This window comes from Pteronotus mesoamericanus, unplaced genomic scaffold, assembly GCF_021234165.1.
Source record: "Pteronotus mesoamericanus isolate MK-2021 breed Mesoamerican mustached bat unplaced genomic scaffold, CSHL_Meso_final scaffold_83, whole genome shotgun sequence".
Lineage (NCBI taxonomy): Eukaryota > Metazoa > Chordata > Mammalia > Chiroptera > Mormoopidae > Pteronotus > Pteronotus mesoamericanus.
In genome coordinates this window covers 3,114,300-3,142,293 of record NW_026555328.1, presented here as the reverse complement: position 1 = coordinate 3,142,293, position 27,994 = coordinate 3,114,300, and the positions used below count along the sequence as shown (strand labels likewise).

The following is a 27,994-nucleotide window of genomic DNA, read 5'->3' as shown; positions in this document are numbered from 1 at the left end:
TTCTGTGAAACAGATGAGTGGAATTTTTGGCCCTGCACCAAACAGTAATTCTTTGTCTCTAAACGCTTATTTCATGCCAGGCAACTTAGAATTTTTTTACATAGAATTTTTTTCAGTGACTGCTTCTAATTATTTGTTGAACGTCTATGTCTATGCTCCCTGATAAACCAAGTTCCATGAGAGCAGAGATTGTCTCTACTGGGCTTGTCCCCATGTCCTCAGGACTCACCTGCACAGTAGAAACTCCAAAAAGCAAATGAATGAAAGATGTGACTGTATTCTAACTACAGCCTTTTTGACATTTGGGAAAATTAGAGCCCAGGGAGATAAATTACACTCTGAAAGTCCCACATCTGGTATGTTGAAGAACTGGGATTCCAAGTCACTTCTCTGGCCCCAATCCTTTAGGTATTTCCAAAGAAGGACATCAGTCTTTCTTTCTCGAAGACTTTGGCTACCTGAACGCTCTTCCAGAAGACGGGGTCTCTATAAGACTGAACTTTCACCATGATGATTTTACATAAAAAAGGATTTTAGCTAATATTAAGCATTTCATTTTTTTGCAATTTATTTTTTTAAACAACTTACATTAGTATATTTTTTTGGAAATAATTTGTACAAAGTGCTGATTCATCTATCACTGTTAGACAAATAAAATGAGGATTATATTTCTTCTTTAAGAAATGAGGAAGCAAACTCACAGAGGAAGAGGGAATCTGAAGGTACAGAGCTGGTTATGCGCAGACTAGAGACAAACACAGAAACTCTCTCTGTAGGTCCGTGTGCATTCCACATGGCTGTGTGTCAGAAGCATGGCTCTGTGTTCAGAAGGGTGAACTCTGAGGGTGGAGAGCTTGAACTCACAAACCAGTCCTGCCACAAGTTGTGTGGGCTTAGGCCAGTTACCAAACCTTTCTGCAGTTCAGCTTCTCCATCTGTAAAATAGTAACAACAATAGCACCAACGTCACAACGTTATTGGGAGATTATTGGAAGAGTTAAAGGCATTTGAACACTCAGACCAGTATCTGAAACACAATAAATGCTCAATAACTTCTAGATGCTATTGTTATCATGAACTCTATGGTGGTACAAGTAATTGACAAGCCTCCAGATAAGTCTATATCATGTAGGGCAGGAAGCCTTAGGTTAAAGAAGGAAAATCATGCAAAGCTTAATTGTTTCTCTTAAAAATATTCTTTAAGGAAAAGAAAATCTCACTAATGGCTACTAAAAGCTTTAAGATAATCATTCATTGTCTAAAAAAGTGTTGGTCTCTGGGGGTAACGATCTACCATAAATTTTCTTTAGTGCATCTATGTGCAGATGTATGTGTAGATACCTATGTATATAAAACTAGAGAAAATTTATGGTTACCCCCAGAGATCAACACTCTTTTAGATAATGAATAGCTATCTTATATTTACCCAGATATATATGTAGACAATTAGTGTTTGAGAACAAAACTGGGTGTCAGGAAGCATCAGTTTAAGTCTGGCATCTGCCACTGACTTGCTGAAGATTTCAGACCAGTCACCCCTCTGGACTTTGGTAACCCCGTCTCTGTACAATAAGTGGCTTGGAAAACATGACCAGGCCATGAGACTCTCTAGAGATGACCTACTAAAAGTATCTATGGCCTCCAGAATTCCAGGGTTGATGGGGGCTTGAGAGATGAGCCGATCTAGATTTTCCCAGGCAGGGGGTTCTTTAAAAGTTGCATCAGTGAATTTTTAAATAAAATGTTTGACTTCTAGAGTTATGTTCATAGCTCTTATTTTATTTCAAATTTGTCTCCTTTCTTACATGTAAACAATCCTGTTCTCTTTCTTGTACTCTGGCCACTTTCTCACGGTCCTGGTTTCAACCACTTTATAGTCATTAAGCTAAGAGAGATTTCCTCCCAGCTCTTGCACTGACTCTCCAGTATGATGTGACGAGCTGATGCTAGCTTTGCACGTACACACATATGCACATAAGCTCAGTACACGTACACAGAACCCAGACCCCTCCAACCAGCAGACACTCGAATGCCACCAGAGACCCTATCTTATTTCTGGGGATCCTCTGAGAGCAGCTTACAGGAATTAATGCATTGAGCTAATCTAAGTGGTCTATATTTACTTATGTTCATCATCTTCTATGAACCAGCCCTTTGATTTATAGAGACAACTGACACTGCAGCAATCCCTTTGTAAACTGCACCAGTATTTACGGTAACACAGATCCATACAGATAACAAAGTTCCCCAAAGTATAACCAGGAATCAATACCTGAAATAATAATGATGGTTTAGAAGGCAACTGTTAGACTCCTATATATTTTTACTGACCACAACCACCCCTCAAATAAAAATGACATATAGTTTTATAACAGTTTGAGCACAGCCTACAAATCACTACTCATCTTTCTCTTTTCTAATGAAGAAATATTGTAGTATTTTTCAAATATTTTGTTTTTTGTTTGTTGTTTTTAAGTGCTGCTATTAAATTTCTTAACACTAATAAATTTCTATTCATAACATTAAGATATTAATAAGTTAATTAAACAGATTATTAATTATGATCATTTGTGTCCCCTTTCCACTGAAAGAACTGATTTCTTCCTTGAATATTTCACAGTCCCAGTTGGTAGAAGACTTTCAGGAATTACGGAGGACATTAGAAGCTACAAACATGTTCAGTGCCAACCTGGGGTTCTTTTTCCTTCACCTCATCCAGATCTTGACTTTGGAAGCCCTGGCTTGGCTAATGCTGTGGTATTTTGGCAATGGCTGGCCAATTACAATATGTATTTCCTTTCTTCTTACAATTTCTCAGGTAAGCAGACATCCTAAGCTCAGGCAATGGCTTTAGGGGAAGGCTCAGAATTTCTTCTCTCTTTAGATGAGTGTCAGCTGCTGCCTGATACTTCTTGGCAAGGTACTCATCTGTGTCCGATACCAGCAGATTTTCAAACCTTGCTGGGCCTAAGATTTTGTCTATAAAAGGGAGATAACATTTCTTTATGGAAATATTTTGAGGAGAATTAAACAAGTTAATGTGCAAAACACTTAGCACAGTGACTGGCAAAATGTAAATAATTAATTTATGACAGTTGCTACTCTTTGCCCAATTTTGCCCACAAAAGGTCAATTACTGAAAGTTCTGTTTTCAGCCATGTAACACTCATTTTTTCTTTCATTCATCAACCAACCGACATTTATCAATGCATTAGACCATGAATTCTTCAAGAGCAGAGAATACATCTGATATGAGAATAAGAACATCTGGTTTCCTCTGCAATGACAACTAGCACCTGATGTATAGTTTTGATAAATCTTTGCTCAATAAAGTATGAATCTTTGAACACAGGCTTCTATGAGCACAACATTGCTGTGGACACAAAGGGAAATTCACCTGACCCCTGCTCTCGGGAAATGAGTCATCCAGTGACAGAGATTGTCATTCAAATATCTGAACATATGACATGACAGAATGACATTGATGCCAAGGAGAGGATCAAGCCCATGCTGTTGTCGTGGAAATAGGCAATTAATTTTGATTGGGACAATTGGGGAAGAGATTATGGAGAGTTAACATCAATGTTAATTCCAGAAATTTTTATTTTAACTATTTTCTTAAAAACCAACTTGCACTTTTGCTTGAAAAGTGACTTTGGAAACAAAAGAGGAAGCCACCATTTGTTTGATACTTAGCATAAGCCTTGCACTTTACATGTATTTACATTGCACAATAGCCTGATGAGTAAAGTGTTATTATACCTGCTTATCAGATGAAGAACTAAGGTTCAGGGCTACTGACAACTCACCGAGAGTCATACAGCTCAAAAGTGGCGAAGAACAGTTTAGAACCCAAATCTTCCTGACTCCAAAGGCCATGCTCTTCCTATTCTGCAATACTTTGACAATGGCAAAGAGAGCATGGTAGGCTGAGAGAGCCACCTAACTAAAAGGCACAGAGCTGGGAAAGAATGCCACATGTGTGGGACTTAGAAAGTGCACTTAGCTTGAGGTCAGATGAAATCTCCCACCATAATTCTATAACAGGCTCCTGAATCAACCAGTGGTCTCATTTTTCATTTTTTTCTTGCCTTCCCAGCTCCTCTAACAACTTCATCTCTTTTAGGCCCAGAGTTCATTTTTGCAGCATGACACAGGCCATCTTTCCATATTTAAGAAGTCCAAATGGAACCACCTGATGCACAGATTTGTGATGTGTCATCTCAAGGTACAGGATATCTAGGAAGTATATTGCGATTCTTGAAGGTCATTTTCTAAGGCAGTGGTTTCCAGGTTTGCTTGTGCACTCATATCAGTAAAAAATCTTTGTGCATACCCCACAGAGAAATGTAAATATACTAATAATGTAAATGATATTTATATATGCTCATATGTAATATTATATTATAATAGATATAAAAATTAGAATTTTAAATTTTTATGAGGAAAGGGTTTATTTGTATTTAAGAAGTTCTAACATTTTTTCTTACCCCAGTAAACTATTTGGCCTAATCCCTGGCACCTTGTTAAGAAACTACCTCGCAGAAGAATTGTGCCTTTAAAAATGAAGATATGACCTGTAAAATCATGAGGTCAAAAATCATGACCTGTAAAAAAATGTTCAGAAGGCTCTGAACATTTACTGTGGGGAACCTAGGGGAATTCAGGAAGACTGAAAAGTCCTGGAAGGATGGGGCTGTGAAGAAATAAAGGAAAAGGTGCAGGAGAAGATAAAAGTGAAGAGAAAGGGGAAGAGTGTAAAAGGAAGCTCAAATGAATCCATTCAAGAGCTGAGGGTTGCAAAACCCAGACTTCTAGAAAAAGCAAGTGGGTATGAAGACAGTTGGTCTTATCCCCACTAACATAAGCTCCAGAAGGATAGGCAAGAGTGTTCTATGCACCGCTGCAATGCAACACACAATAGAGTGCCCAACACATAGTAAGACTTCAATAAGCATTTGTTAAGTGAATGAATGAGCCAACCAAGGACTGCTAAGAATGGCTTCTAGTCCTGAGTCTGATAATGGTCAATGTGTGACCTTGAGGGAGTCACATTCTATCTCTGGCCTTCAAGTGTTGTCATCTGTTATAGAAGTTAAGCTGGATCTCTACTTTTCCATAACATTCTAGGATTTGGTGACTATGTACTCTGGTCCAATAGAATATAAGATGCTTCTGAGCCTTCCACTAAGCCATATCCTTGCAGTCAAGCCAGGATGTCTTAGGAAAAACTTACAAGCACTGGCTCAGAATCTAACTGGTTTTTCTTACTGAAGTGATTGTACATTGACTTAGAAGATACTGGGTTATAATCACCATCTAAATCTAATTCTACTCTGCTTTCAGTTGAGCAAACTGAGGCTTATATATATTAAAATAACAGAGAGTTGGATCAGGATTCATATTAGAAATATGTACCACAAATGGTTAAAATGAATAATGTCATCTTATATGACAGGTTTAACAAGAAAATTCATGTAAGCACACTTCTGCCCTTTATCCACCAGTGTTAGATGAAGAGTTTTTAAATGCACTCAGAAATCTTTAACAGAGAAATAAAACAAAGATGGTTTCTTATGTCAATGTGAAAGTCAGGGAATGGACCCTCTCACAATTCCCTCCCCTACTCTGAAGAAGTCAGAGGAAAAGTGAGAGTCATCTGCTCTGGAGATAATTGGCAATTGACTTGGTGCCAGTATGTGAAATATTCCAAATCAACCCCAACTTTGCTGGTACTTAAAAAAAAACACTGCTTTCCTATTGGTCCAAAGTTGTACACTGCTCTCTTGCTATAAATTTAGTCTCCAGAAATGATTTTTTAAATTTTATCTAGATAGATTTTAGAGGAAGAGGAAGGAGATGAGAGAGAGAGAGAGTGAGAGACAGAGACACACATCAATGTGAGAGAGAAGCATCAATGTGTTGCCTCCCATACACACCCCAGCCAGGGATGAACCTGCAACCTAGGGATGTGCCCTGACTGGGAATTGAACCCATGACCTTTCAGTGTGTAGGAAGATGCTCCAAACAACCGAGCCATACTGGCAAGGGCCAGAAATAATTTGAATATAATCTTGATGTCTCGTAACCAGAGTAAATAAATGAGAAATGCCTCTAAAGGCAAAACAAGAGCACTCTGCCCCTTTGCAAGAAAAACTAGTGATTCATGAGCAAAATTAATATTGGCTTCAACTATGTGCAAGAGACAGTTACCTGAGGGGAGGAAATGTGGGTGGGAGGGTGGTAACAAAGAAATTTATGCTATAAAGAGCATACATCTCCACCTTGTACGTGCATGACAGTTTTAAATTTCAAAAACTGATTTTACATTAATTTGCCCTTCCCCCACCAAGAAAAGGCATAGACATTGACAGATATTGAGATTCTTTGGAATTTTCATCCACTAGCTGTGCAAAAATATATATATATATATGTTCTAGTTTTTGAAATGTTTGCATAAGAAAAGAACCCATCTGGAAACAAACCACGAAATGTCTGCATACATTTTGAACTTCTCTGCAATGTGATCATCAAAAATGGACTCCCTGTTACCCTCCTCCTCCAGTGTGCATATTTTGTAAACTATAAGCATCTAGTGTTATTACAAGGATAAAGAAGCAGAATTGTTGAAATTAAGACCCTCCTTGAAAATCTGACCTGTATTGTTTCCATGACTACATCCTAAAATTTTTCAGAGGAAGAGTGTCAAGCATGTTATTTCCTGTAATCCTTCTAGTAACCCCATGCATTTTACAGAAAAGGAAATTGCTCCAGGCCACACTCAAGTAGCAGGGCTTTAGATTCAGGATGGTTTCTTCCCAAAGCCTGGATACTGCCAAAGAAAGGACCTAATGTGGAAATGAGGGTGACTTAGGGTGGATCCTATGTGGACTTGGTGCGAGGTAGCCTGTTTTTGCAGGTACTTGATAATCCTCACTTCCCCATGGATCACTCTCTCCTTTGTCTCCAATAATTGTGGCTTCCAGAGGAGCCACGGAGGAGCCAATTGCTTTAGATCACACCCTGACCACTGTTGTAAGATCCACAACTTTGAGCAGATGCTCTCTGACCTTCATGAATCAAAATGGGTCTCTCCTATTATCAATTTCCATAGATAGTCATTGGCTTAAGGGTATAGTCAGATAGTAGACATGGCCAAGATATTGGTTCCCAGAGGATTAATTGAAAAAGAGAACCATTGCTTATCACAATGTCCCTGTTTAGTTGTCTACTGCTCCCAATAGATTGTTTCATGAGTGTGGGAATCCCATTTTATCGTGTCTATCATTATATTCCAAATCCTGCCTAGCTCAGTATCTGACACACAGGACATACTTCAAAGTAAATAATGAATGGGTAAATAAGTGAGTGAATTCAAAAATGTGAGTGAGTGGGTGGTGTTTGATAGGAGAAATGCAGTCTGTTGGAGCCCCAGAAGGAAGAATAGAAATTGATGAGTCCATGTTGAGTTTGTGATATCATGAGACATGCAAAAGGAAATGTTGGACAGTGATATCACCTATTTAAGCATGACATTCAAGAAAGAGGGCTGGACTGGAGAGAGAGAAACCCCACAGCGAGGACACTGAGGAATGCTGGGAGTGAGAAGAGGGTGCTGCTTCTGATGGACTGAGGGCTCAGGGAAGATCACTAAGAGAAAACTGCAGTGAAGACTATGGAAAGACGATGTTAACACAGATTTTTCACACAAACCCATCTCCTGTACCATAGATGTATAGTGTGTAGACGAACATAGTGCAACAAAAATATAATGAAAGTCACATTAAAATGTCATAAGTCATTTTAAATTTTCTAATAGCCACATTTTAAAAGGTAACTTTATTATTATATATATTCAAATATCATTTTAACAAGAAATCAGTCTAAAATTATTAATCTGTTCTGGAGATAAAAATTTTATTCATTTTCTAATCCTGAATCTTCAAAATTCAGCCCACCTTAATTTGGTCATATTTCAAATGCTCCATAGCCACATGTGGCTATGGTTACTATATTGCACAATAAAGATCTAAAACACACATAGACCAGTTACTGAGAGATGTCAAATACACAATAAAAACCTACTGCTGCTAATTATTCTGTAAATGATTAACACCACAGGGGAAAGGAGAGGAAATTGACTATTTCAAAGTGCCAACATTTTGCATACAACATCTCATACCCCCCCCCAAATGCTTCATGGAGGTAAATATCATTATCCTATATATACTAGAGATGAAATTGAGCCTTAAAGAGGATGGGTAATCTGCCCAAACCACACAGCAATATTTATGAGTCTAATACATAGAAGGAAACTAGGTTGATGTACTTCCAAATTCTTTGCTCTCTTAAGCCCTTCAGACTTCAATTAAGAGAGATAAAATCACAAACAACCTAATCAGGGATGATTCGAGCATAGCAGCAGCTAAAATATTTTTTATATTGATTTTAAATACAGAAAGGGTGTAAGAGAGAGAGAGAAGGAAACATTGATTTGTTGTTCCACTTATTTATGTATACATTTATTGGTTGATTCTTGTATGTGCCCTGACCAGGGATCAAACTCGCAACCTTGATGTATCTCACACCAACTATGTGGCCAGGGCTAAAATATTTTTATTCTCATTTATTTTTATATGAGAGCATTAAAGCCTGGACATGCAATGAGCTGAGCCAAGCTCCCCTAGGAGATCACTTCAGATCCATAATTCCTTGAAATATTCATTGCAGTAGGATTCCTTGGGCCATTTTCCCCCAGAACTAATTAAAGTCTTAGAGGTAAGGTTTCCTAAAAAAAAAAAAAAAAAAAAAAAAAGGAAAAATAATCTCTGCCCTACCTACATCCAGAATTTTTTTTAAATGAGAAACAAAAAAGAAAGATGGAAAAATATTTCATTTCAACAGGTTCTTACTACCAGGAGTTTTTGAAGCCTGAATTTATGTTCCTGAATCAGATAATTATTTTTTCTTAGGCAATGAGAGCCCTTGTCCAATGAATCATTCATTGACCCAGCAGTGGGGGCAAGTTTGAGAAATTTGAATGTCTTATTTTTACTTGGGAGAGGAATGCAGAAAACTCTGATCATGAAGGATATTTCAAGAGAGAAATCTCACCACCACGAATGAACCCCCTTTTCTCCTCAGGGCCTGTCAGCAAACTGGTGGAATTATCGACACTTCCAACATCATGTAAAACCAAACATTTACCCCAAAGATCCAGATATTGATATAGGCCCACTTTTCCTCATCGGAGATTTGCAACCTGTCAAGGTACGTTTAGAAATCCTGACCACCAGAGGTTCCTAGGTGTGGTTCCGATGTGTTCCCAGAAGTGGTTCTTAGGAAGACCTCTTGCCTTGTCTTGGAAAGATCAAGCTCGAACTCCCAGCTTTCACATACATCCTGAGAACATCTCTTTTTTAAGTCCAGAATATAGATTTGAAATAACTGAATCTGGGGTTCTCAAATTAGAAGATGTGGAGCGCCTGACTCTATGTCCTTAAAAGTTATTCAGTATAACCTTTTAGCATAAGAAATACAGGGTCCGGCAGAAGTAACACCATTGAGTGTGGTTGATAGGTTACGTGAATGTCTCGTGCAAGGTGGACAGCAATTTGAACATTTCACCTAAAATGTCATATGGTGTGCTCGAATGTGATATTGTTATTTTACAGAATTACATGCTTATGATTTTGTAATAGAAGATTTTTATGTAATAAAAAATGGGCGTTATTTTTGCTGGACCCTGTACAACACATATCACTCTGCTTGAGCAACCCTGGTGACAAGCAGATCCCTGCGTAATTCTTATCGATAACTCTGAAGCAACACATGCTAATGTTAGATAGTCAAACTAGGCGACTGAGGTTGGCAATGACTCTGCAAGGACATGGAAACGTTCACTCCCAGAAGACAGGTCAGTACATTCAATAAGCACTAAGGCACAAACATCTAAATCTAGTTAGTTCAACTAATTCTAGTTCAGTTAAAAGAGATTTTGCTCCTCTTCTTAGTTCATGTTCATCTGGATTCATTTATACATGAACCACGGCCAAAGTGCTTCTTAAAACACTTACAGATTCCACCTCTAATTTGTACATCTTAAATGATAGGAAAAGAAAGGGAAAAGTCAACTTCAGAATTTTTCACTGGTTGTACAAGACGATCACCAAGTTTCCTAAGAGGAAGTCTTTTTTCAACAGAGGAGGTCTAAAGTCAGGTACTTAGGAAGAAGCTGCTACCCTCTTCTGGAAGTGTTTAGGAGGTTTATAAAAATAAGAATGTAGTTTGGTCAGTTGCTGCCTGGGTCCTGTGGTACATAAACGAAACATTGTGCAACTTTTTGAAAGTAAGTTTCCCCAGCTTTGGGAGACTCACCCTCTTCTCTGACTGAATTAGGAAACAAATTCTCTTGCCCAGATTTTGAAAAACAAAATCTTTGGCTTTAGTCGTGAATCAGTTGCTTTTCACCACGGCTCCACACCTGAACTGGACTTCTCTGATGTTTGCAAACTTCATGCTCATCACTAAAATTGTAACACTTGATTTCTCTATCCCCCAACAAAGGGAGATTTGTCTCAATGAAGTTCCTGAAGCAGCTTGAGCTTCTCCAGAAGTGCCTTCTCCAGAGCCTCACAAATGATGGAGGACCCCTCTCCAAGTTCCACAGCTGCTCTTGGGACACATTCTTAGGAATCTATAGACATAGTTTCAAAGCTACTGCACAAAAAAAATTACTTAAAATTATTTAACTCTAAAATTCAGTTATTTCACATCAAAAGTAGTTCTGATGAGTCCTGAATAATGCTCTCTCTCATTTTATTGCCAATATTTCTAACACTTTCTTCAAACATTCATTCTTTCAACAAGCATTAATTAAGTATTCTACATGCCAGGTTCTGTGTACCCAGAAGATTTAGAGTCCTCTTTTGGAGTGATACTCAAAACTAGCCTTTCCCTAGGTTTGCTAACTCCCAAGCATTTCCCACGTACTCCCTGTTCCATTTTTCCATCACTTAAATATTTGGAAGTTGGAGAGCAACTGAAATAGCTATTATTACCTTATCATCATGATGTTTCTTTTTATTTATGGTAATATGAGAAGGGAAGATCAATCCTACTCTCCAAGTAGGAGAATAAGTCTATATTTATGTAGGTAGAAAAGTGTTAAAAGATTGAGGAAAGCAAGAGTCAAGCACTGCTTATAGTGTAACAGAATGAATACACATCAAAAATATGGAGTGGGATGTGAATTAAAACTAATATATTTATTCCTCCGGTTAAACATTTATTGATTGCCTGCTAAGTTACTAGAGATATAACCATTATATCTATGCCTGTTCTCAAGGTATTTGCTGTCTTCATGCTCTGAGAAAAAATTAAATTAATGAAGGAGACCCCTAGAAAAGGAATCAAATGCCCAGTACTGAGATCATATAAATATCATTGCACTTTACAAATAGTAAATTACAGCATGAGATCCATAATCAGAACACAAATGAGGAAAGATGGGACAGATAGGAGGAGCCATGCTTACATCTATAATCACATGACCACTCAATAAATATCTGTTGAATGAATGAATGAATACAGATAAAGACTGAGTTTCAAGCAGAATTGTAAACATCATAGTGAAAGAAGAGTTAGAAAAACTCATTAGAAATGTGCCTTTTCAATCACCACTCCACTCTACATATGGACCAAAAAACCTTAAAATGGCTTCCATGGGAATAAAATTTAAAAAAAAACATTATTACAATCCCCATACTCAAACCATCCATGCAAGAATTGTCCACATTTAATTAAAGCAAAAAGATGCCACAATATTTTCTCCCATTCCAGTTCTGCTTCTTCTAGTGTCTCAAGTTCAACAGCCAATGAACTTTAGTCAGAAGGCTCTTTCCATAGAGATTTGAGGCACACACAAACACACATATCTTTGACTATAATGGCCAGAAGTGTTGTATCTTATTTAAGTTTCCTTCTCTCTCCATTCAGTATGGCAAGAGGAAAATCAAATACATTGACTATGAAAAGCAGCACCTGTACTTCTACATGGGTGAGTCTCCTGGAGCCACATTCCTTATCATTCCACTTTCTTGAAGCAAGTAGTCGTCAGGCCAGAAGGCATGACTGGAATCCTCTCACAGAGAGGATTCCCATGTTGTCTTGTAACTCAGAAAAGTAGCATGTCTTATTTCAGACTTACTGGGGTAGAAACCTGAAAAGGAAATAGAGGCAAATCTCATCCCTCTGGGTATCGGGCTGGGAAGAAGATGCTCCAAGAGGATAGATGACAAGATGCCAGTCAAGAGGTCTTGAATCTGAGACTCTAAATGTGAAAAAACTAAACACCTATGAACAAGAAAAGAATAGTGGCCTTTGGGTAGGGAGGAAAGAGAGATAGGAAAAGAATTCCAAGGTATTGACAGTGTGATGTCAGAAAAAGTGGGAGCCCAGGAATAAAAGACACCTTTAGAGCTTCTGTATGGAATAAAACTGTCTGTTTCCATGGCTTACATATAGTTGTAGGAGATATTTTAGTAAATAGAGACAGGCAGATGTTGGGTGAAGATGATAGATAGATGATAGATTAGATTAGACAGATAGATAATAGGTCTAAATGTGGGATGTGGATCCAGACATAAAGAAAAACAGGCTAACTAAACAATTCTGATACTAATAAAAACACCAGAAGCAAAATTCTTTGCTTTTAACCAAAATCAAACCCATGGCTGATTACAAAAATGTAATAAGCCATTTGGTTTATTTTGGGAAGTAAACCAAAATCAGGGAAGGCTCCAAACATTTCCTGTAGATTGGTGGTTCTCAACCAGAAGCAATGTTGCTCCCAATGGAACATTTGACAATCTCTAGAGATGTGGTTGGTTACCACCACAGAGGGAAAGAGCTGGTGCTGGATTCAGGAGGTATAAGCCTGGGGTGCCATTAAACATCCTACACTACACAAGGCAACCCCTAACAACAAAGAATTATCTGGCCCAAAATGCCAACAGCACCAAAGCTGAGAAACTCTGTTTCAGTTTATCAGATTTGCCCAAATGCTGGCTGCCAGTAGTTCCTTGTAACATACCTAACCAGATAGCCTGTGAGCCAATTTTTAGAGACATGGGGATCCATTCCACTGCTCCCCCTTCCGCTGCTGGAATTCTGCAGCTCACCCTATGATGGTCACCTGTTCCTTCTCTTGCACAAGCAACAAGAGAAATGAAGACATTGCTGTCCCATTTTGAAAGGTAGCCGATCCCCAGCCTCGCTAGGTATATGTTTACTTAAGAAAAAGCTTTCGAAGTTTCTTTTCTGAACTTTCTTCCCATCTTGCATGCAGCAATATGCCCTTAGTTTATGGAAAATGAATGAATGGTGTGGACTCACTGCCGAATCCATCCCCCTGCTAGACACACACACACACACACACACACACACACACACACACACACACACACACACACTACACAGCCCTCGGGAGCTGGTTCATTGCATCTTTTCTCTTCAAATGCCAACTTAGCAACTCAGGTACAAACAAGTCAAACTCAAACTGTCAAAGAAAAACAGAGCTGGACATTTGTTAAAGATGGTAAGACATTATTCAGGCCGTTGCAGTAAGGGGACAGACTTCAGTATAAACTGGGCTCAACTCTGCTAGAACAAAATGTAGGAGACTTTTTAAACATGGGGGCAGGCTAAAGGAAATTGCTGACAGATGTTGAGGGGAGGGGAAATCGGTCACTGTGATTGAGTCATCTGTGCCTGTTAGCTGGTGCATGTGGAAGTTGGGCTCCTACCCTCCCACAGAGTCTGGGAAACAGGGCCCTAACCTTCATGATTATATTTCAAGGGGGTAATTCCCAGGTCCTTGAGGAAGATATTTCTGAATGATAGAAGAAGCATTTCAAAAGGACAGAGAAAGAATTTACAATAGTAAGATTTCTGACATAAACATTCTAAGAAAAGTCATCCAGGGATGAGGCCCTGAGCTATTAGAAACTATGCTGGTGTTTGTTCAAGTCTCTTAGTATGTGGGACAGATGAAATCATTTGTGCTGAGAGTTTGCAGAGTTTGAGAGCTTTCAGGCCAACACAGAGCCTAGTCTAGAAGAGAACTCAGAGTACCTGACTGAAGTGTAGTCAAAGAGAGAGTCTGTCAGAACACAAAGGGTCTCCCCAAGACTCATTTGTGCTTTAGCCTCACTGATCCTCAGGGGAGAGGAGGTAAATAATTCTTTGGCCAAGAAAGGAGTACAGCTTCTTTATTTCTCCCATCCTCACCTATTATGGCAGGGTCCAATCCTAAAGATTGTGACGGATGGAAGAATTCCATAGACTTTGAGATAACTTGAAAGCTCATGGCGGAAGCTCTCCCAGGATGCCTCCATCAAGAATGACTCAAATCTTGAAAGCTTCCCTAGTCTCCATGAGGACTACTCAGTGGGAAGTCATTTGGATTGTGGGAAAAAATCTCTAGTCATAAAATAACTAGAAAATTTCTTCCCTTCCATTATCTTTGGCAAGGATAATGATGTCTAACTGGATTACAGTTTTAAAAGATTTGAGGATCAGGTGAAATACTGCAATTAGGAATTAAACAAGTGGGGAAAAAAAAGAGTAGATTGACCACCAAATTCCTGGTTCAGCCTCAGAGACTCAAAACTCCTGGTTTGGGATCTCAACCTTGCTGCCCTGCTCAGAGGCAACCTTGTAGGTGGCATATTAAGAAGAGGGGCTCCTACTGAGTTGCACTGAGGTCATATTCTACTCATTTATTCACCATCTTTTTTGTTGTTTGGGTTTTTTTTTTCAGTTGGGCTTCCCCTCCTCATGCCTGTATATTTCAACCTGCAATCCATGCAAGTGATGTACCTCCGAAGGTATTGGGGGGTGAGTAACTTCATTCACTCTCTGAAGTCAAATCAGGTAGAACACAGGAAGTGAAAATGCTTGCTCCCTTCTAGATAGAGTTTCCTCGAATAACAGAACATAAGGTTTAGCCACTACATGGAGGGACCCTAGGCCAATGGAAGGGAAATGAAATTGTGTTCTGAGCATCTAACTTTCAAGCACTTCTCTCTGCAGGATATTGCCTGGGTCAGCAGTTTTTACCTCCGCTATTTCATCACCTTTGGCCCTTTCTATGGAATCTTCGGAACCATGTTGCTCATATATTTGGTCAAGTAAGAAAGCAAGAATATCCTCTTACTCCTATAACCTAGACAGTCCTCTTACCCTCCTTAATCTAATCTATTTGTGATTTGCAGAAGATTATGACACCACGCCCCATTCTCTGTAACTGCAAGTTATAGAATGTCACTTCCAAAAAAAAAAAAGTAAAAAATAAACAAATAAGTTGCAATAGTTAAATAAGAAGAGCTCCCTAGAAAAAATTTTTTGCCCAATCTACTTTTTTCCCACTTGCTCAATTCCTAATTGCAGTATTTCACCTGATCCTCAAATCTTTTAAAATTGTAATCCAGTTACACATCGTTATCTTTGCCAAGGATAATGGAAGGGAAGAAATTTTTTAAAGTTATTTTATGACTAGAGATTTTCCCACAACCAAAATGACTTCCCACTGCATAGTCCTCAACTTCCCAATTTATTCCCCACTCACGATTTTACTTTATTATTCTAAATCCTACATGATAATAAGGATAATGCTAGTTAATATGCATTAGGCACTTTGCTGAAGGCTTAACATGCATTATCTTATTTCATGTAATCCTCCCATAATCTTGTAATATAGATAAGTATCATCTTTATTTTCTTCTAAGGAAGATGAGCTCAGAGAGATTAAATCTCTTGCCCAAGGCTATAGAGCTAGTAAGGTCCTGTGGTAGTGCAGCAACTGAACTTGAACCCAGCTCTCTCTGATGAGAAAGCCCTGGCAGTTAATCACTTTGCATATGCCCTTAAGTCACCTAGGTATCTTTTGATCCTTGCACTTATGCTACAACTTCTGCATATTAGGCAGCTGCTTCTGCACATTAGGCAGCAAGGCAGGTCACGTGACCAAATGCCTGGTGTGTCATTGCTAGGTATAAAGGGCTTCCAAAGAGGAAAATAAATGACCACTATTTTATTAAAACCTTGAACTCCCTTGCACCTCCTCCAATGCTCAGCCAGCAATTATGCAAGCCCAGTAATTGGAACTGTAACACCCCAAAGAGTCATCACTTTATCACTTCCTGTTTTATTTTGCAAAAGGTTTCTTGAAAGTCCCTGGATTACATATGTTACGCAGATGAGCCATTTAGCAATGAAAATGAGCCGAGAGGAGAACAGAGACTGGTTCAGTACGCAGGTAATAATGAAGTTCCTGGGAGAGCATCCTCTGAAACATCTGATTGCCTCTGATAATAAGAATTCATACTTATACAGTGCTTGCCAGAGACCAGGCATTGTCAACTGCTTTGCATGTAACTGCATGAGATAGGTGCTATGACTGTTCCTTCACAAATGATAAAGTTGAGGCATGTAGAAGTTGGGTAACTTGCATATAAGATCACATAGCTCATAGGCGGTGCAAGCACGTTTTAAACCCAGGCAGTTCGATTTCAGAACCTTTACTCTAAACCAAATGTCAGTAAACTACAGTCCAAGGGCCAAATCCGGCCCATCGCTTATTTCTAAAAATTAAGTTTTCTTGGAACAAAACCATGTTCAGACATTTTTATGTTATTTATGAATGCTTTTATGCTACAACAGCAGAATTAAGTAATTGTGACAGAGAATTAAAATATTGGCTGTGTGTCACTTTATAGAAAAAATTTGCTGACCCCTGTTCCCACATGACACAGCCTTTTAAGTAAATTTGGGATGCCTAGAATTACAGCATGAATTTGACACCCAGAAGGCCACTGGAATGCACCTCATTTCCTTGTCCAGGTAGAGAGGCTCAGTGAGGAAGCATGACATGCTCTCCAAGCATGATGTGAATGATTCAGCGTTATGACAGGTGCAGAACACCCCTGCCTCCTCAGCCTCCCGCCAGCTGAGCCATGATTGACTGGAGAACCCAGTCATCATTCCTCTCCCTTCTCCAAGCTCATTTCCAAATTCAGTGGACCTTCCACAGGGCAGAGGGTAATGGTTCTCCGTAGTTTTGTGGTCCCATACCCACTTTACACAATTAACAGCGACTGAGAGCCTCAAAAACCTTGTGTTTGTACAAGTCATTTGAATTAATGGATATTTACTATATTTGAAATTAAAACTGACATGTTAAAATATTGTGGATTAATTATTAATTTATTAGTAACTAAAATAAGGATAAAACCAATACATGTTAGCATCAGAGTGATGGTGCCATCCCATGTTAGTAGCTTCTGGGAAAATCCACTGTACAAACATGAGAAAATAAGAATTAAAAAAGGCAAAAAATGTCTTAGAAGTATTACCAGACTAGTGTTGACCTTGCAGATCTCCCGAAGAATGTCCTAGGGGACCCCAAGTTTCTCTGAAGAACACCTTGAGAAACACTGACTTAGAACACCCCAAAAATAACACTCAAAAAGGCAACAAACCCAAGTAGAATTATATGTTAGAAAAGCATTGAATAAAATAACATTCATAAGGGATCTTAATCTTGGCAGTCTGGAGAAGCCTGCAAACTCCTCAGGATAATACTTTGTCAATGCATAAAGCATTAGATTACAAAGTAAAATACTTACATTTAATGTACTTCTGTGCACGGACCCCTTGGTTAAAACCTTTGAATGTCTTATCCTCCATTTAGAAGCCCTTCAAGTCTACTCTATGGAAATGGCGTTCTAACCCCTACAGTCTCTGCCAAAATCCTATATTCTCACTTCTGTCTGCCAAGGTCTTCATTTGTGACACCTTAGTCTTCTGTAGCCAAAGACTGATGGTGACTTAGCCCCCTCAAGTCCTATACTCTTTTTCATATCTACTGCCTTATATATACTTAGAAAATGTCTTATTGCTGTTTTAAATTGTAAGTTATTTACCTAGGACCATCTATCTTCTTTATTCCTCATAATTTCTTACACAAAATAAGCACTTGACAAGCACTTGTTGAATGATTGACTGAAAAAAAAATAATAAAATTTTTTTCTATTTGACACTTGAGCTTATTTATATCTAACATAAGCTTTTTTTTTGCAGGTCTTGGCCACCTGTAATGTTGAACAGTCCTTTTTCAATGACTGGTTCACTGGGCACCTGAACTTCCAAATCGAGCACCAGTGAGTGATAGAAACAGTCCATGACAGGTGGTAAAGGTTCTGATATATAACAGGCCCTATACAGTCCAGAGCAGAGCATAGGCCTGGGATCTCAGAGAGGAAAAAAAGTGAACCAGAGTTCTCTAAAGGCTTCTATCTTTCTATTAACATCAATGGTAAGGAAGGAAAGAAAGAAAAGAAGGAGGTATGACAACCATAAGTAAATAGAGCGAAATCTTGTAAAAACACCAGTGACTCAGTTTCCAGATTCCCGTGGCTTTAGAAAGTATTGATTGTTTTCTTTGCATTTGGCTTGTTGACAAACCCAAGAAAAATTATGCCACTTGGGTAACAAAGTTGTGTTGAAATTAATTGTTATTTATTTGTTTACTTATTGAATTTATTGGGGTGACATTGGTTAATAAAGCCATACAGGTTTCAAGTATACAACTCAACAAAACATCACCTACACACTGCATCAGATACTCATCACCCCGAGTCTCTTTCTGTCACCATTTCCTCTGCTTTGTCCTCCTCAACCAACCCCCTACCCTCCTTTCCCTCTAGTTAACACCACACTATTGTCTGTCTTGGGTTATGTATATGTTTGGTGTTATTTTTTGCTCAATCCCTTTATCTTCTTTCATCCAGCTCCCCAACCCCCCTCCCCTCTGACAGCTGACAGCGTGTTCCATTATCCATGCCTCTGTTTCTATTCTGTTTGTCAGTTTATTTTTTTCATTCCATTCCTAAATGCCTATCTGTCTATAGGTTACAAAATAATCAATAATGAAAATCAGTCTCTGCTGCCATTTCCAAATGGTATTTCCAGGTATTTCCATTACCGATGGGTTGGTGAGGCAGACATGCCCTAAAGAAAGAGTAAATTATAATCCTTTGAGAATTAATCTCTCCAGAATATTCAGGGGATAAACTCTACATCCTTTTGTCTAGGCCATTTCTGCGATGGTTAGAGAAGGAAAGAACTGTTATACCTATTCATAAGATTTTCTTATCCTTTCTCTCATGTTAGTCTTTTAAATCCCAGCAAAACAAGACAGAATTATTACTTATATTTTATCAAAGAGGGGGTAAAAACCAAGAAAGTCATCTGGCTAATTAGTAAAAACCTTGGAAAGAACCCCATCTTTTCTCACTGTTCATTCCTGTCCTTGAACTTTTCCCCATATGCCATGACTAGGATTTACTGAATACTCACCTATTCATGATGCAGAAGTTAGATGTATAGAGAGACAGACACACAAGAGAGACAGAGATGCAGGATGGATATCTCCAGCTCTCTAGGTAATTCAGAATGGTAGGAAACTCCACACTTGCCTTTGAGCTGGCCAAATGTAAACATTTTTGATAGAGCTTATATTTATTTTCTTAGCTTTTCCAAAACATTGCCGCCCACAGGGCTCACAGAAAGTTAAGAGATAAGAATGTTTGGCAAGAGCTTTTTAACTTCCCAGAGCAGAAGTATTGTGCAAAGTCAAGGTTGGGTCTGAATTGCTGATATAATTTTACTTAGTAATGGGGAAAGAAAACTCTCTCATGTTTCTCTGTAGGTCTAAGTTTTGTATGTTTCATTTCTGTTTCCCTAGTCTGTTCCCCACTATGCCTCGTCATAATTATCACAAGGCGGCACCTCTGGTGAGGTCCCTGTGTGCCAAGCACGGATTGCAGTACGTGAATAAGCCCATGTTGAAGGCATTTGGAGATATTGTCAGGTAATAATAGAGTCTCCTCAACTCACAGCTCTCATTTTCCTTCACTGTCAGTCCCCAGACTATTCACTGGCTCATTCGCCCAATAACCATTTATTAAAGGGCATCTGGATAGCCAGCATGGACATGAATAGCATCAGCAACAGCAATGATAATAATAATTCTTAACATTTACCTTCTGCCTTCTAGGTACTTCTTAGTGAAAATACCTTTCTGTCCTACTAAACTTCAAACATCTTAAAGGCAAGGCCATGCATTATTTGCCTTTGTATCCCCTACAGAGCCTTTACACATTCAAGAACTTAAGTGGGAGGGATTCTCAAATCATCTGGTCCAAGGTTGCAAACTAAGATGCTTGCAAAGTCCAGCAGGACATAAATGTGTGAATCAGGCAGGGGTGACTCATCCCCTGTAGAATGACTCCAGGGGTAACTGACCAAGATTGGCAAGGCCTGATGGGACTGAAAATCCATACTTATCCTAAAGCATTCACAATTCCCTAGAAACCATTGTGTTGGTCAAACTAACTGCCAGTGGTCTGAGTTTAATAATTTCTTTTCCTTTTAGAATTGGAAAAAAAACAAACAATCAAAAACACAGTATCTTGAATGAAGAAAACAAGGCCAGGCCCATTCTGATCTGATCTCTGACTAGTGTTCTAGTTTTGGACTCTACCACTCTCCTCCCCTGCCCTCCAGATACCTGGCTTCCCTTCATTTGTTACATAAAACCCTGCTCCTTGCCATTTAATTTCCTTTGTCACCTGTTCTTCTGCCTTGACTGTTCTTCCAACTGGCCACCTTCCTTGTTACCTTGTCAATTTCCATTTACTCTCCACAGCTCCTCTCAAATGCCTTTTCCTCCTCAGTCTTCCTTGAACCCATGACTAACTCCCATGCTCTTGCAACACCTGGTTCTCTTCATTCATGACCTTTGTCACAATCATGACTAAATAATATATTGAGTAATAAATTATAGCATTTCCTGCTAGTCCAGGAACTCCATGTGGAGAGGACTCACCTCTCCCTGGTTCATGGCTGTATCCCCAGAGCCCAGAAAAGTATCTCTCACATTATAAAATAGGATGGGTAGGTGGATATTGGATGGGTTGGCATATAGTTGTATGCTTTATCTTGTAGAATCTCAGTGAAGCTTTTTTTTAATACTAGAAAAAAAGAGTAGGTGATGGTTTGTGGTACAGAAAAGAATAAATGAAAGAAAAATTCAATCTCCTCAATAAAGGAAATGTGGCCTAACTTTCTAAAAAAAAAAAAAAAATTTAGTGTACTTGACTTCTTCCACTGGGCAACAAAGAAAGACATTTTCACATACAGCTGAAAATGACAACATGGCCTTGTACCAAGTAAAAGAGCAAATGTTTCACAGAGTAGCAACCTTTGCCTTAGAGTCTCACCTCCTGAAGATCTTGTTCACTCCTTCTACAGGGCATTGAAGAAATCTGCAGCCCTCTGGGTGGATGCATACTATGAAACATGATACCATCCTTGACGTACATGAAATTTTGTCTCTCAAGGTGGCTGGTGAATGTGCAAGAACTCTTCCCACTTACCTGTTAGTGCCATTGGCATATCCTTGGATTGTGAACTCTGAGGACACATGATAACTCCTTCCCTGAAGCTTTCCTCTGCAAACAGGAAGCAGAGGGAACACAAGATGGCTTTGGCCAGGCAAACAAATGGGAGATGGGAGCCCAATGTTTTTATTTTTTCATAAGGATCATGAACTTAGTCGTACCAACAGACGTAGTCAAATCATCTCAGTCACGGGGCATTAGTGTAGGAGCCAGAGTGAAGTTTCCCTGATGATGTGGACATAGAAAGAAGTGGGCCAAGCAGGCACCCTGGATGAAGCACTTTTTTGAAAAACAAGACAGTTGTTCTTAAAAGAAAATTGTGTATTTAAGAAGTTCCTGTTGAAGCATAAATGTTTCGTTTATTCCTTTTTTAAGTGTTTGAATTTCTTTTTCTTTAAATGTTGAGTGTAATTAACATTAAAATCTCTTCAAACATTCCAATATTCATTTCAGACTTTCATTATTGTACAACATATGTATAATTGGTATGTATATACATTTATTACCAAGTTATAAAACTTCTGAAGGGTGCTTCCTGCATTCAGTCCCAACAGCACCTGATCAAGCAAGCTAAGGTCTATATTAAAGGTGACTTGTGCTCTGCCCAAGAATAGACTGTCCCTGAGTCTAAGATTCATTTGGCTAATCACTACCCACCAAAACAGAACTGCCAAACCTCACTAATAAGTGACTCTACTGCAAGAAAGGGATTTGTTTTCTGTAAGGTAGACTCTGGGCTGTGACAAGAAATTTGTCAGGCTTGGAACTAAATTAAGCATGTCTTACTTAGGACAAGAGAGTTTCAATGTTAGAACGGTAAGTTTACAGTCTCAGTAACTAGCATACTGATGTTCAGTGTGTCTGTGCTTTTGCTCATTTACGCATGGTCAGGGAGGCAGCTAAAAGATGACCTTGGCTGCAGGGAGTTCCAACCTGACCTCCACCCCTAGCTCCAAACAAGTCAGTGTTAAGGATTTATTTGTCTGAAATTCCATGAGGAAGTATTTTGTTCCCTTCTCCAAAACTCTGTGAGATATCGGGGTGGGGGCGCAGCCAGAGGGGCCAGATGTGGGGTGTCTTATTTTAATCCCTGGGTTCTGGAGACTCTGTGGCAGAAAAAAACTTTGGTGACTGGAAAGAAGCCCCTGGGGCTGAAGCTAAGGGAGCAGGGGCCAGAGTGGGACAAGGTGGGGCAACGAAGGACTAACCTAGGGGTTAGTCATGCAGCCAAAACCGAGGAAACAAGTACCGGTTGCCTGGGAGGACTGGGCATTGAAATGGCCGTAATATGGGTAGGTGGATATGGGTAAGGAAGTTGGACAGGGAATGAAAAGGAAGAAAAGTTTTGTTGAATTCATGATTCTTCATAATGCAAGCCCTGGATGGATCTGACAAGAGCCAAGATTCCTTCTGTGGGTGGATCTATAGATGATTTCTCCTGCCTGAAATCAGGGTTACAAGTGGGAGTGGAGCACAGTGATTGGTTTTCCCTGTCCACTCTGGTTCAACTTCCAGTGATGCTCAAGTATCATTTTTCTCCTGGTCACTAGAAATAGCAACAAGACCTCTCCCTAAACACAGTACCTCAAAGGATTTCTCCCTCAAGGTCAAAAATAGTCCACTTTGCACTTCCCCAAATGGAGTTGGTTACTGTGAAACTGAACAAATCTGGGAGATTTAGACAGATTACATAAAAGAAACATGTAAAATCAGTTCAGAAAATGTGCTAGGTAAGAACAAAAGTTTATAATGGAGTAAATTTTAACTTGCTTAATGCTAGTCAATAAAATAGTCCTTTTCCAGAATTCAATCTCTCAATTGATTTCTCTCACCCTGTAGTGACTGGTATTTGCACTTGTGAGACATGTGACTCTATTTCTATTACTTGTTCAATAAGCTTCCCAGAGAAGGAGTACCAAGGCCTGTTACTTTGACAATTTCCCAGATCTCTGAGCACTAAATTAGAATTTAGATGATCCAGTCTGCAGGTCATTCCATTTCTGCTCTCTGTACTGTAGGGCTCTAATGACTCCTGACTGGTATATTACAGCCCTACCTAGAACACTTCAATGGACACCCATGGCTCTTAGAATCAAAAGCAACCTGGAAGACTGCCAATAGACTTTGCCTGCATTGGCCCTTCCCCATGAACCTTGTCCATCTCTGTACCACTCTGGCCCTTGCACCCTCTGCTACAGCCCCAATGACTTCTTTTGAGTCGTCACAGTCCCTTCTGCCACAGGGTCTTTCCTACTAAACCCAGTATCTGACCTCTGTGTCACTCTCCCTGCTCTCACTCCTTCTCGCTTAGTTAGCTATCACTCACTTGCAGATCCCAGGGAAATTCTCTACTAAGTCACAGCCTCCTATGATATGCTCTATAGCAATTACTACAAGTATAATTTTACATTCATTTGTGTAGTTCCTCAATTAATTTGTCTCCCCCGCTAGCCTGCAATATCCACAAAAGTAAGGACTGCCTGACATGTTAAAATCACTCATGAAAGATGTATGGAAGGAAGGAGGAAAGGAAGAAAAGAAGGGGGAGAGGATGGGAAGGAGGGAGGGAGGAAGGGAGGAAGGGAGGGAGAAATATATGTAAATGTAATTCTCTAACTAGATAGAGAGGTAAATTGTATCTAACATGGGAAAGTCACTTCTGTATTCTAACTTTGAATTATTAAAATTCTTACCAGTACTTAAGAGTATCTACCAAGCAATTAGTACTGAACTATGCCCTTCATGGGCATTATTTTATTTAATCCTCCTAACAGTCCCATGACACAAGCCCTATAATTAATCTCATTTTATAAATAAAAACTTGGGGCTTAAGGAGGCCAAGCAACTTGCCTGATGTCCCAGGTAGGAAGTAGTAGAGTACAGCTTTAGATCCATGGATATCAGACTTCATAGTTGATGCTCTTTAATTTCCATGCCAGAAAATTCAAAGTAAAGGAGAATTAAGTGGCCTTTGAAGACATGGCAGTTGACATTTCTGGGATATCTCTAATAGCTTCCAAGAAGCTGATGAAATAAGAATTTCTACCTGAGCAAGAACAAGTGCCCTGAAGTGGTGACAGGCACGGTGGCATCTTGGAAAATGTTCTTATTGACTATCTTCTACTGACCAATCCTAAAATAGTATCCAGCTCAGAGAAATTTCATTTGGGAGTAGTTAAGCTGAGATTGAACTTCTAACCACATTAAATATCGAAGAACAAGACAAAGACATGGATTTGAGATGTTATGGTGACTTAGCATGATTTCAACCCAAGGAAAATCGCCTTCTCTATCCTTATGTGGCCTTACCTCAACCCTATTCCCTTTAAAGCTGTACGCCACCTGGCAAAATTTGTCTGTGAGAAATTGCATGTGTTTTTAGTTAGGCATTAAGTAAGGGTGACTGGATTAGAAGTCAGGGACTTGGATTCTAATTTTGGCTCCCTAATTTAATATTCTACAATGAAACTGGCCAGATCACTTATACACTTCATATCTGAATGTGTAAAAGAGGTGTGGGACATAATATTACCTGGCCTACATGCATCATAGCACGGTCAGGACAATCAGATGAAGTAGGGCAAATGGAAGAGTTTCACAAGGCTGAAACACCCATCTGATGCTGGTTATTATTATTATAATGAGGGTTCCTCCCATCCTAGAGCCACCAAAAAAAAAAAAGCAAGAGAGGCCAGAGAGTCACACAGACCCACAGACTGAAAAGGCAGTGAATCATTTTAACAATGACAATATGAGTGGCTTTCCCCAGATGAGAGGCTTATGAATCACAAGCAAGAAAATGACTTCTCCTGTTCCAACAAGTAACACCCAGGAGTCACCCTCCATTTCTGACTGTATTAAATCCTCTGGGACCGGCACTCAGAGCTCATGCTGAAGAAATAATGGAGAGGCAAGCGTTCTAATTATCCAAACTTCTGGTTAACGATGAGAGTGCACAATACTCATGGTTGAAAATTATGACAAATATGAGTATACAAATTAAGCAATAAGTATTGTGTAAATCAGTATATTATAGAGGATTTTCTTAACTATTTCCCTGCTAATTATCTAATCATCAGCCCTAAAGATGCAGAAAGTAGAGGAGAATGAACTTAAATTCTGTTGAGGGCAGGAATATATTCAGGTACTTTTTCTTTCTCAACATTATTTATGAAAGTTTGCAAACAGACAGCAATATTGAAAGAATTTTACAGTGAACATCAGTATACCCATCACCTAAATTTCATCTTGAACATCTTAGTAAACTTTTTTTCATTTACTATCTATTCATCTACCTATCTCTATCCATTAATCCCCTCTTATATTTTATGCATTTTAAAATAAATTTCTAGGGGCCTATTTTTAAAAATAAACCTCAGATTATGCAAACAACAAAGTATATTTCTTCTCTTCAGTAAGGAATTGCTGAAAATTGTGTAGCAGCTTCATCTTTTGGGAATTTTGCTATTTTTAAGAGACTATAACATAGTAAAATTCCTGCTAAATCGATTATTGAGCCCTGGCTGGTGTGGCTCAGTGGACTGAGTGCTGGCCTGCGAACCAGAAGGTTGCTGGTTCGATTCCCAGTCAGGTCATATGCCCACACTGCAGGCCAGGTCTTCAGTGGAGGGCGCAAGAGAGATAACCACAGATTAACCCAAAACAGAATAAACCTTCTCACACATACATTTACCTTTCATTATCTTTTATTTATGAATATATGTTTATCTTGATTTCTCTCTTTCATTTAGCACTTACCATGTGTCAGACACTCATTATGTGAATAGAGAGGCAGGAGCCAGGCCTCTTGGAGCTTACAATCTACTGGGGAAGATGGTCAGTAAACAAGTAAATAGAAGAAGAAAACAGATGATCACATGTAATGATAATAAAAGGGTGTCATGAGAGAGAATAATAAGCAGGGCAGTATTGTGGATAAGGGGGTCAGGGGAAGGGGAATGTGAGAAGAATGTGAAGGAGCCTGCCCTGAGATCCGGATGAGCAGGCAACAGAAGCGAGGCCCTGAGGCAGGAACCAGGTTCTGTTCAAAGAGCAGAGCAGGGAGGGTGTGTGGCTGGAAACCTGCAAGCAGCAGGTTGTTTCCTCACTGCCACTTAACTTCATTTCTTCATGAGTGCGTTTGCCTTGGCTTTTGTTTGAGCATAGTTTTCTCTGAGAAGTCTCCCCAGTCTTAACTGACCAGGTTAATTCTCCCTTTATAAGCTCTTGTGGCCTGGGCACCTCACCGATTCAATTTACTTTTGCCTGCACACACACTAGACTGAAAACTTGGGGGAGCGGCTGCTGGGCCTGAAGCCAGCACAGCCCCCGGGGCTGGAGATAAAGATATCAGTCACAACAGTATGGTGGGTGGTTACAAGAGGGAAAGGAGGGGTCAGGGAGGTAGAAGGAGGGTAAAGGAGGTCCAACGGATGGTGACGGAAGGAGATTTGACTTTGGGTGTTGAACACGCAATGCAAAATACAAATGATGTATTGTGCATTTCAAACCTATACAATCTTGCTAACCGGTGCCACCCGAATAAATTTAATAAAATTAAATTAAAATATCAGTCACATCCACAGCACTGGGAGCCTTTCTGCCCCTGGAGTGCTGCAGGTATTCTGGGCAGCAGGGTGAGCCCTTCTGGGCTGAGGCTCGGCAGGGTAGAAACCTGGTGCTGCATTTCCTCACCTCTGCTCTTACCCAACGTGCACTGGGCCACAGGTTGAATGAGCGCATCAACAACACCTTTTGTAACAAAATCCCTTGGTGTATAAAAATCATGAGGCATCAATCATTTTGGACAACAGAAAAATTCAGTCAAATTGTATCAGTAAATCTCACCTTTCACTGGTTATAGAACTACTTAAATGATCGTGGTGATATCATTAGCTTAGGAACTGACAGTTATCAAAAGATATTTTAGGAATTGAGGGTTAAAGTATAGTATTAGTTGACACAAAGGTGGTGACAAGAAAGAATCAGAGCCATGTGTCTGGGTAAGCATCACCTTCTTGTGTAGCAGGTTGGAGTGGTAATAAACAGATAGGTGTTTCAGGGGAAAAGGATCAATGTACCTTAGTTGTGCTGCCTCCATAACAGAATATAGACTATCAGAAAGGAAGAGATTTGGAGACTAGCTACTCCTGCTCTCTCAAAGCTGTTGGACTCCTTGTGGGCTATGTGCTCAAGTCTGCAGGAGGCTGTCAAGGATTCAGCTGACCTCAACCTGCTGGACTCCAGCTGGTCTCCCCCTCAGGTAGCTTAAGCAGCTAAGGGGCCAGCTAGAATTGGAGCTCAGGTTGTATGGCTTCTGTTTGCCCTTGCAGCAAGCTCCCCGCATCACTGCCTGCCCCATGCTGCTGAGGGGGCTCCATGGGACTGTTTTCTGTGCGACCCAGCTATTGAGTTCTCTAAGGAGGCTCAGGGGCTCCAGTGTTTGTCTCCTTAGACCCCTCTGCACTCCT

General features: G+C 39.6%; 1 protein-coding gene across 1 annotated transcript in view; it reads left to right on the top strand.

Annotated features, from left to right (window-relative positions):
- The window catches only part of LOC129062774 (fatty acid desaturase 2-like protein FADS2B), a 30,811-nt gene extending 9,384 nt beyond the window's left edge, over positions 1–21,427 (top strand). Inside the window, exons 3-12 of the mRNA XM_054563816.1 lie at positions 2,621–2,818; positions 4,127–4,228; positions 9,145–9,270; positions 11,998–12,058; positions 14,822–14,898; positions 15,094–15,191; positions 16,222–16,318; positions 18,142–18,221; positions 19,808–19,933; positions 21,376–21,427. Coding sequence (XP_054419791.1) covers positions 2,621–2,818; positions 4,127–4,228; positions 9,145–9,270; positions 11,998–12,058; positions 14,822–14,898; positions 15,094–15,191; positions 16,222–16,318; positions 18,142–18,221; positions 19,808–19,933; positions 21,376–21,427 — 1,017 coding nt within the window. The remainder of the gene's footprint in view (positions 1–2,620; positions 2,819–4,126; positions 4,229–9,144; positions 9,271–11,997; positions 12,059–14,821; positions 14,899–15,093; positions 15,192–16,221; positions 16,319–18,141; positions 18,222–19,807; positions 19,934–21,375) is intronic.
- Positions 21,428–27,994: the final 6,567 nt, after the last annotated feature.